This window comes from Habropoda laboriosa, unplaced genomic scaffold, assembly GCF_001263275.1.
Source record: "Habropoda laboriosa isolate 0110345459 unplaced genomic scaffold, ASM126327v1 scaffold34, whole genome shotgun sequence".
NCBI classification, from domain to species: Eukaryota; Metazoa; Arthropoda; class Insecta; order Hymenoptera; family Apidae; genus Habropoda; species Habropoda laboriosa.
Window position 1 is genome coordinate 255,559 of NW_017100142.1, and position 10,260 is coordinate 265,818.

At 47.2% G+C, this 10,260-nt stretch overlaps 1 protein-coding gene across 2 annotated transcripts in view; it reads left to right on the plus strand.

Annotated features, from left to right (window-relative positions):
- LOC108572497 (toxin Bcs III 15.09-like) overlaps positions 1-10,260 on the plus strand; it is a 38,131-nt gene that overhangs the window by 20,261 nt on the left and 7,610 nt on the right. Inside the window, exon 2 of one of the 2 annotated variants that reach the window (XM_017934759.1) lies at positions 1,904-1,962. In XM_017934759.1, the coding sequence (XP_017790248.1) occupies positions 1,904-1,962 (59 nt within the window). Of the gene's footprint in view, positions 1-1,903; positions 2,031-10,260 lie in introns of those variants that run through there. The other variant, XM_017934751.1, reaches the window with a different exon arrangement.

Genomic DNA, 10,260 nt, shown 5'->3' on the forward strand with positions numbered 1-10,260 from the left:
GGGGCGGCACAAGCGTGTATAAATATTCGAGCACGCAGCTGTAACGTACTCGTCGTGGAAAGCGTTATGGCGTACGCTATCGCGGCTTTACGCTCAACCGAGAAATCCCCGTTCACGTAAAGCCTGTCATCCAGAAAAATCAGATTTTAACGATCATCCCACTCACCCCGCCCACGCGCACCCCGATTCTACGCTAACATTTTTTTGTTTACATCGTGCCTCGAACCACCAGTCGAAAATATTAATTAACGCCGTCGCCCCCCATCCTTTCTTCGAATTATTCCCTTGATTTTATTTCCTCCGCCCCGCCCCCTCGCGCGCCTGGCTTTCAAAACAAATGCACTCGTTATTTTAACGAAATTTCCAGAAATAATTCCCGCTGGAAAATCATCGCGGTGAGCGGGTCTGTCTGTCACTTAGAGACAACACCGGAGGATCGTACGAAATACAATCACCGGTTGGAAATCACGTGAAACGCGTAGCAGCGGAGCCTGGCTACTTGATAAAATTTCCGTGAAATTTATTCAAGCGACACCCCTCTCCGGCCGCCGCTTCTGCATACAAAAGAGTAGCCAGCGGTAAACACGCGTAATTGCGATAAATCTGAATGGCGAGCGCCAATTACGTGCTGGAGGTAACCTGCGAGAGTGCGTTAATGGGTTCAAGTGAACGGTGTAGGGTAAATTGCGCTATCTCTGTTTCAGGTTTGTCCGAACGGTAAATCTACCGCGAAGTATATTTAGTGCGTGGTCCTCGTAAATTCGCGAGGGTGCCGCTCGAGCGGCGAGCAGAAGAGAGAAAGAGGAAGCGGCGCTGGGGGGAGAAAGGGATAAGTCGCGGACGGCCATCGTAAAAATTGCGGTAGATCGTTGGGGAATAGTTTCTTATAAAATCTTATTCGAACCGGTTTCGTCTCTCTCCGTGGGGGATAAATAATGCGCGCGAGTCGCGCTCTTTCGCGGGTATTTATCGCGTTAACGGCCCTCGGCATATGTCCCCTGTCAGTTTTTTCATACGCTTTAAACGCGCACCGACGTACGACAAACTTGCGGCAGACAGCACCACCAGCCCTCTTCTTCTTCTCAAAGAGAACTTTTCCGCCGCGATTCCTTCTCTTCTCTCTCTCCCTTCTCGCGTCCCGGAATATGTACGTCTATCCCCTCTCCGGGAGTAACGAGCGACGCTTCTGCACGCGATTCCGCGAGATAAAAACGAACGAGCCGCGATTCAGACGCGCCAAATTCGTCGGTGACGAAAATACGCTTTATCCGCGAGGTGAGACCGAAGGTGCTACCCGTGATTTCCCCCAGGAACGTATCAATGGGACAATCTACCATTCCAGGAACCCACTGTTCTCTCACGTGTGTAGTTTCGTCTCGATATTCTCGTTGAATTTCTTCTCGGAGGGTAACCCCCGTAGATCTTTCCCCGGATTGCAGCAGAAATGCAATTTTACACGCGTAATATATGTTTCCCTTTTTTTTTCTTCTTCTTCAATAAGCCGAAGGGAGGAGAAAATGCGAGTAAAATCGGTTAGAGATGTACGCTGATGATACTCTACTTGTGGGCTGGCGAGCACGCGAGTGCCGCGAACGACACGTCTACCAGCGTTCGTACGTCTCGTCGCGGTTAGTTAACCGTGCTATAAATACGACCACGTCGGCATAACATTATTTTTCCAAAGAAACGTCGCGAACACATCGGCCTGTCTCTTCTCCTTCTTCTCTCTCGTCTGGTTCGGTGTCTCGAAATTTTACGCGAAACTTCTACACGTCTAACTTACCGATAAACCAGAATACTTTTTCCCGTCACTCCGAATATAACCCAACTATTGATAGAACCGAAGAAAAAGAGCACGTTGTAACGATATCTCTGGACGTTTTTTTTCTTTTTCTGATTTCAGATGCGCGGAAGGCTTCACGGGTCTGCGGTGCGAGACGAAGGACGTCATCAGCACCGGAAGTGTGTACAACCGGCGTAGGGCGCCGTTTTCCTGCAAGCTGGGACTATCGACCTCGTACTACTGCTAGCGATAATCGCGCGGGGCCCTTCCATATCTGAGTAGACCCTTTTCTAAACGTTGAACTCGGTGTACTCGGTCACAGAATCGGTCGAAACGGAAAATAAACGAGAAAAAAGGAAATGAAAGAAAATGAACAAATGCAGCCTCTCGAGCCCACGAGAAGTATGTCGTGAGAGGGCCAACGCGCGACCAAATAACGAACGACCAAGAGGCGATTATATTAAATAATAATGATAATAATAATATTAATACAATTGTCGATCTCAGGATCGAGACGAGATTATATCTGCGAACGAAACGCAGCGACGAAACACGACGAGAACTTTGAGCAGGGGAAATAACGAAATAATAATAATAATAATAAAAAAAAGAGAGAGAAAATAACAAAACAGGAGCGAATCTTTGCGCGGATTTTTTCTTTCGGGAACCGTTGTTTTCGGGCATTAGAACGAGAGTCCTCTGTATCGTAGGAACAGGTTCCAAGAAAAATTCGGTGTCTATTTTTTTTTTCTTTCTTTCTTTATGGTACCGGGCATTTCGTGTAGTACCTTCTTCTATCACTTCTTCTGTTTCCAATTTTCAACCGCACCACATCTCGTCCACGACGAGAGATTTCGTGTCTCTTCTACTATTTACTATTTTATTCTATACGTCTCCCCTTCGAGCCTTCCTCTTCTATTCACTTCTAACTCTGTTACTTCGCTGTTTTATTTTCTTTTTTTTTTTTCTTCTCTAGAAAAAGTTGTCGCGTTAATGACACGTGCCTCGCGTCTCTATATATAGAAATTTTATTCGCGACAGAGAGAAAGAGAGAGAGAGAGAGAGAGAACCGTACGGGAGAGAGAGTATGTGTGTGCATGTATACGCGTGAAAGGAAAAACTGAGAGATAGAGGGTGTGCGCGCAAGGGAAAAGAGTTATGGCGGATTCTTGCCTGTCCCGAACCCCTTCGGTTTCATATCGGGGAAAGGCAGAAGAGAGCGTTCGAGTGACGCTCGTGATTCAGAAGTGGTGCTTGACCTCGAAAGATCGCGAACCGAAAGAGGGAGGATGAGAGTATAAGAAAAGAAGCAGCTAGAAGAGCGTTCGGAGGTCGCACTTTTCGTAGTCTCCACTGGGGGAGAACAATACCAAAGAGCCCATGGTCTCGATAAAGGACGTCGTGAGAAATGTCGAAATGTCTCTAGGTCGACGTAAATATATAAAGAAAAAAATAAAGAAGAGAAGAATCTACACGGCGATGGGAACAAAGCAATCTCGAAACGCGTTTAATATACATTGTGTACTGTATAACGGCAGAAAGACCTCGAGGATTCTTCATGGACGAAACAGAAAAGAAAAATGTAAAGGTTGTAAAAATGATTCGAGGTTAGCACGCGATTCGAGATTTCGCGGCGAGAAAAAAGAGCAGAAAAAAAAAAAGAAATAACACGCGGACGAAAAGTCACACGCTTGACACCCATTGCTACTCGTTCTCGGTGGCTTCCCTTCGCGTCGCGATGGAAGCGAGCATCGTCGTTGTTCGTGGAGGAGGGCTGGCATCTTTTGTCGGTCGTTGTTGGAAAATGTGGGCCACACCGGTGGAGCGTAAACTTGCGAGCAGAGGAGAGAGAGAAAAAAAAGATGCTTGTCGCGCGAGGAACGGGGCCTAACGACGCCACGCGCAGGAGAGAACGAGAAACTCGATACACGCGTGTGTGTTGTGTGTGTGTGTGTGTGTGTCTGGCTGAAAATTTCTTTTCGTATTTTTGCCACGGGAGAGACAATCCGAGAGAAGGAAAAGTTGCGCGTCGATCGATTGTGTCGCGCTGACCGGAATAAATATCGTAATTCACTCGTCACCCGCGCCAAATTATCCTCGTCCTCGGTTCTTCTCACCTCGTCTTCTCCCCTTCTTCGCTTCGTTTCTCTTTCCCGGAATTTTCCAGCAACGATTGATAAGGGACTGGTAACCTCCTTACGAATTGTAAAAATATCGCGGCGAGAGGAAGAGAGAAAGGAGGAAATTGGCTGCTTGAGCCAGAAAGTCGATGCAGAGAGCGAGAGAGAGAGAGAGAGAGAGAGACCACTAGGCAAAAACGATTTAATGTAAAATATGATAATGTAATACGCGTTAAGCTAGCTAAAGCAGAGACTTAAGGTAGTTAAAGGAAATAGAGAGAGAAAGAGGGAGTGTGTGAGAGAGAAAGGGAGAGAAAGAGTGAGAATGTGTAAAAGAGAGAGAGAGAGAGAGAGAGAGAGAGAGAGAGAGCAGAAATATCGCGACGATCAGGAAATGGGCACGTTGGTCGAGAACTTTCCGAACGAGACGATTGGATGCGTCGAAGAAGTTTCAGGCACGTTGGAAACTTTCTTTTTTTTCATATTCCTCGATTTTTATCCGAATATTTTTTCAATCATTTTTTATTCTCCTGAAAATGTGGTTTTTCTTCCATCGTATCTACGAAAAGGTCGCTTCCTTTGCCGCGCCGGTAGTTTATATACATGTACTTTTTTTCTTTTTGTTTCCTCCCTCGTAAAAACACGCGACTTTGCTCGACGTGCAGCAGAAAGAAAGTGGAACGATGATATTTTGGGCGGACACGATGGCGAATCGATCTCTTCCGGAATTCTCGACGTTACGGGTTCGCGCGCGCGAGTGGAGAAAAGAGGAAAGATCGGAAAAATTGAGAGAACGGAAGGGAGGGGGCGTGTGGGATGCGCGCAATTCATTAATTTTATTGATTTTACGATTAAACGTCATCTCCATCTCGGCAACCGCCTTTGTTTTTAATCTTACGTTGTCACCTTTACGTTTAACATACACTTCTTTCTTACATTATAGTTCTATTCGTTTATCATTATTCCACGAGGCATTTACGTTAAGTTCCCCCGTAAAAAAAAAAAAAAAAAAAAAAAAACGAAAGATCGCCATCAGGTAGGTGTACGCGAACTCTTCCCTTTCGTCGCGAAAGAAAAGAAGAAGAAAAAGAAATTCGATTACCGCCCTCGTTCGCTTCGACGAGCGTCCCAAACAGACCAAAATGGACGACGATCGCGGCCGATTAAGTCCCCGGGATCCTCACCCAAGTTTTCGACAATGGCGCTGAATCTCGTATAGCGAGACAAAAGGGGAAGGTAAATGCACCGGCACGCGAAACGACCGATTCGAGACAAAAGATTCTTCCCCCGTGCCACCACCCCCCAGTCCCATGCAGAAGAAGGAGAAGAAAGTTCATAGACGAATTCTGGAGGGCAGCAGAGCGAGGCAGAAAGAGCAAGAGAGAGTCGCGAGAGACGAAAAGAACCCTCGAAGAAAGCCAATAGAAATTTTCATAGCTAGCAAAGAGTTTCTCGTCTGCCGCCTTTACTCTCTTATTGCATTCCAACGAGTCGTTTCGAGAACAAGTCACTTCTCTTCTCCCTCCTCTCTGTGGAAATAGCTTTCCACCTCGGTGTGTTCCACAGGGGCTGGAGGTGGAGAAGGGGGTTGGGAAAGGCGATAAACAACGCTGAACGGGGAACGCGACGTTGCGTTTTCATTTCGAGAATTGTCAAAGAGCCCCCATCCGGCGCTACAATCAGAAGGACCGACTCGATGCGCGAGGACAACGCGGGCTAAAAAACAAAAAAAAAGAGAGAGACAGAGAGAGAAAGAAGGAAGGAGGGAAGAAAAAACGAAACAATTCTCTGGAAAGCATCTCTCGTCTGCGCGCGCGCACTTGGTTCCCCGGAACCGCGTCGTATTCCGCGAGTGGATCCCTCGTAAAAAGCACAAACTCCATAAAACTCGAACCGTACGACCACATCGATCCTTGTAACCGCTTCTCTTAATCGAACTTCGTCCCTCGAACGCAACTTCCCTGTCGGAATTGGGGGTCAGTGACCTCGGCGGGGAAGTTCTGTCGGTGGAAGGAGGGATCGGTACTTGGCTCTCGATGGCAGAGAGATACAGCGCGGAGAGATCGGTGGACGAAAAAGTTGCGAGAGGCGTGTCCGACTTGGGTACCAACCTGTTACACACAGTCCGGTGAAAATCTCGTTTAAAAATGCTCGATAACTCACGGATAAGTTGGCTAGGGGGCAACGAACGATAAATTAATGTGCAACGCCGGTCTGGCAGCGGCTCGAAAATAGAAACGATTTACTGGGTTACCCCTCGTGAAATATAATCGACTACTCGTGGCAGACACGCCGTTTAAATTTAATGCAAACTCTGGTTAAAAGAAGCTCTCACCGGAGGAATAATCACGTTGCATCGATTCGATCAATTTTAATGGTCACCAGAGAGGAAATTCGATTTGCCTCGTCGCGGGAGAGAGAGAGGCTACACACCGTCGACGAGAATTCGCAACAGCGCGCGCGTCTCCAACTAGGCTACGAAAATAGAAATACGAATCGAAACGCGTTGCGCTTCTCTCACTCTCTCTCTCTCTCTCTGGTAAATTTGTTAACCACGATTCGCGTGGTCGAAGGAGAGAGAGAGAGAAAGAAAGTGTTGTGTCGTTCTTTTGCACAGTTCGAAAATCAGCTCCAAAAAAATAAATTGCAACGTGCTTTCGCGGCCTTTTATTTTCGTTGGTGCGATTTTTATCGCCGGCTCTCTATTTCTGGCAGACCTTATTTTTCGCGCGTTTCCTTCGCGACGGCGTCGATTTTCGCGAAAAACGCGGTCGCGGGTGAAATAAAACGCATGAATATCTACCTGGTGAGGCTGTATTAAAGCTGTCCGGCGCATGTACGCCAAGAGAAATTGCTTCTTACGCGACCGCTGCCCTTGCCCGGAAATTCATTCGCTTTTCCATCCCCCGGGCTCCGACCGTGTTTTTTCGCCCTCGAACAAAGGCTACGACAAGTGTTTCACGGCTAACACAACGGAGGGAACAGGCTGTTTCCGTGTCGAAAAATTCGTCCACGATTGTACGATGAATTTTACGTAGCGGTTACTACCTGGAGTAAAAGGATGATTAATCGCGGGGCTAATTATCGGAGAAGGGATCCATCACACGGTCAGGTGGGAAAATAATGAACCGGTAAACTCGGGAGGAAGCAAAACAACGTCTGATCCGTGGAAAATAGACGATCTAGAGGACCGCTCGTTAATTATCGTCCAGGGATTACTCGACGACTAATATCCAACTATGCTCTCTGTGCGGATTTCCGATGTGAAGTAACTAAGAGACCAAGCTACTTTATTCGCGAAACGTAGGGGGCTGCTGGCCGAAATTCACGCGTCAACGTGTCCTGTCCTACCCTAGGGACATCCTGGTTGACGTTCTCTCGACGCTCAGTACGTGATTTCAAAGCAGGATGTCCAGTGATCACACATTGGGACATGAACGTGCCGTAGTCGCCTCTGTGACCGTTTAATTGGGATCTTAGGAGGTCCGTGAACGTGGCTATTAACCTATCACGATGAATTGTTGCGGGTGTAAATAGAGTAAAATAGAAATAGAGAGGAGTCGGCAGGATTCTAAGCATGGGAAAAATTCATTTTATCCCCGATAATAGATTTTTCAAACAATTTGTGGAAACTTTTGCGCCGGATACAACCGAGCGAAGATCGTTCCGATAAGAGATCGGAATTCTCTCTGGATAACCGTGGTCGATTTGTCGGAGAGAAATCATGGCTTGAAATCGACGGCAGCCTGGAGACAACGGTCAGGCATTGTGTCAGGGAAAAACTGGTCCACGATGGAACCAAAAGGATGGCACAATACCGTCGGAGGAAAGATTGCGAGAAGCTGCTTGCAACGGGGGGAAACGAAGTTCGGCTTTATCGGAGAAACAGCGGGGGGGAACCTTGGTCACAATACCGGCAGCTCCTCTTTAAATTGGATTCCAAGTATTCCGCAGATATTTTTACCCCTTATCGGTCCGTTATAATACGCGAAATCATTATTTTCAATCGGCCAGGCCGACGCTTGAGACAGTATCTATCTCGCAACTTTCCTTTCCAATTCCTCCATTAATAGCCAAGCCGTTGATAATAAATAACAACGCGTTATATCTCGTTCGTGATACGTGATAAAATACCTACGACGAAATAGAACGTGGGAGAGAAAGGTGTACAAATCGAGTGGAAATTTTGGAAGAATAAAAAATTTAGAGGCAGATATGAGAAGGGAGGAGGTGAAAATTGGAGATACACCGAAGGAAGAATCAGTTTACGTGTGAGGATTCCGTTATCCGAGTCGGGACGGAGACGATTTCTCGAGGAAGCAAGGATAATCCCAGTTAATCTTGGCTCGCACGATCGGAAACAAACGGACGGGCAGGGAATCGAAGATCGTCTGGCATTGTCGATGGTCACGAGCGACTAATCCGACAGATTCGCGACCCGTTTGCGCGTACATTAGCTCTGCACGGTAATGCAAACTGAAATCACGACCGTTAACGACTAGGTGGCCCTGCATAAATACCCCTGGTACTAATCAATTGCGCCCGAATCACAGAGAATTTTCAATGGGAAGCCTGTCCACCCCCGCTCGTGTATCCGCGGAAGGACACAGAAAAGGACGGAGGACAGCGAGACTGCAAAGGGGTGGCTGCATTGTCGCGGTAAATCGGTAAAAGGGAATTGATTGCTCTCCTCGTTGCCTCTGTCGTCCTACACCCTCCCCTGAGACCTTGCCCGATAATCGAAATTTAACGGTGGCTCGACGAGTCGACGATCAGGACCGTCGAAAACGGCTCTCTCTCCCCCTTCCTTCGTCACTTGGCACACAAGTGCTTGTGATTTTAAGGAGGCGGTTGGAAAATTTTCTCCGACACTTGTACGCGATGGATAAAAAGTATACTTGTGATTTTAAGAAGAAAAGATGCTTTCTGAAATTTCCTCGCGGTGCTTGCTTGCGGGGATAAAGATCGCAGTTGTGATTTTAGAAGGAAAGCGCGAAGCAAACATTTTTCTGCCGCTTGAACCGAGAATGAGAGACGTTTAGCTGAATTTAAGAGAGAGAGAAGGGAGACGACAGATTTTTCGCCGTTCGAAAATTTGGAAACGCCCAGCAGAGCGAGCGTGGAAGTGTGTCGAGGCCGGTTTATCCCTGGAAATTTCGCAGAGAGAAAACAAAGCTCCCTATTTAGGTATGATTTAATTAACGGGCAGGCCGTGAGCGCACAATAGCGGATGCGCGTGCATAGGCGTGTTTCCCAGGCGTCGTTCGCCGCGCGTACGATTAATTCTCGGCTCGACAATCGGCCGCCCTTCCTCAAACATGCGTCCCAAGGGTGGTGGTCGCCTGAGCGGCAAAGTCACGAACCGAGAGAAGCGAAGGAGGAAAGTGATCGGTCTCCCCGAGGCTCTTCATTAACGCCTTAATTAAAGGCGAATACGGGAACGATCGTGGGGAGACCAGATGGCCAGATCCTACTCATTAGTCACGTTATGTTTAGGCGTTTCCTGAAAAACAGGGTATAAATGCGAGAGCTTTTTTGCCAAGCTAGCTTCAACAGGGAATTAAATCGAAATTTCTTCTGGTAATAGCCATACTCTTCGAGCGTAGATATTTCTTGCTTTTTACTGAAAAATATCGCTCGTTGTGGGAGATATCGACATTAATAGAAGGCGAGAACAATTTTTAATTTCATAAAAAAAAATTAGGGCTCGGATTTTAAAAAACGAGATAGTGCTTCCAAGTATGCCCTGTGCGAATTTCAAGAAAATCTGTCGATTAATTCTCGAGATACGACGTCCAGCATCTCGAAGGATCATCTTTCGAGGACTTGTTTCACTTAAACCTGTGTAACTCCCGCAATCGTCGAGATATCGATCCGAGTTGTCTCGGGATACACGCTCGAGACTTCACGCTCGTGTAAAACAGACAGACGTGCGAATTGGAAATTCGAAGAATATCGCGATGGAAGAGTACTCGTATGATCGTCAGAGCGACAGAAATTCGATTACACGTACCGCTATTATCCGCAACGACGATTACTAAGAGTTAATTCCGCATCGAGGCCCACGGTGAAGTTCGCGCCGTTTCAAAACTCGAGCTGCGCCGAAGTTTGTTCGCGAACTGTAACATTGCACCTTGTTATTCGTAGTACCGGCTGTATTTGCATTAACACGGTTGACGTATGGGGCGCGTGAGAACCAACAGCACCACCAGGGCTCGCTAAGAGGCTGCCAGCTAACGATGCTTTGATAGTAAACGTTCCAGGGAGAATCACCTCGGAAAAGGAGGGAAAAGTTCGAGCGGGAAAAAGAGAAACGACGAACAATCGAAGAGAAATTGTCCATTGGATATTGATTCG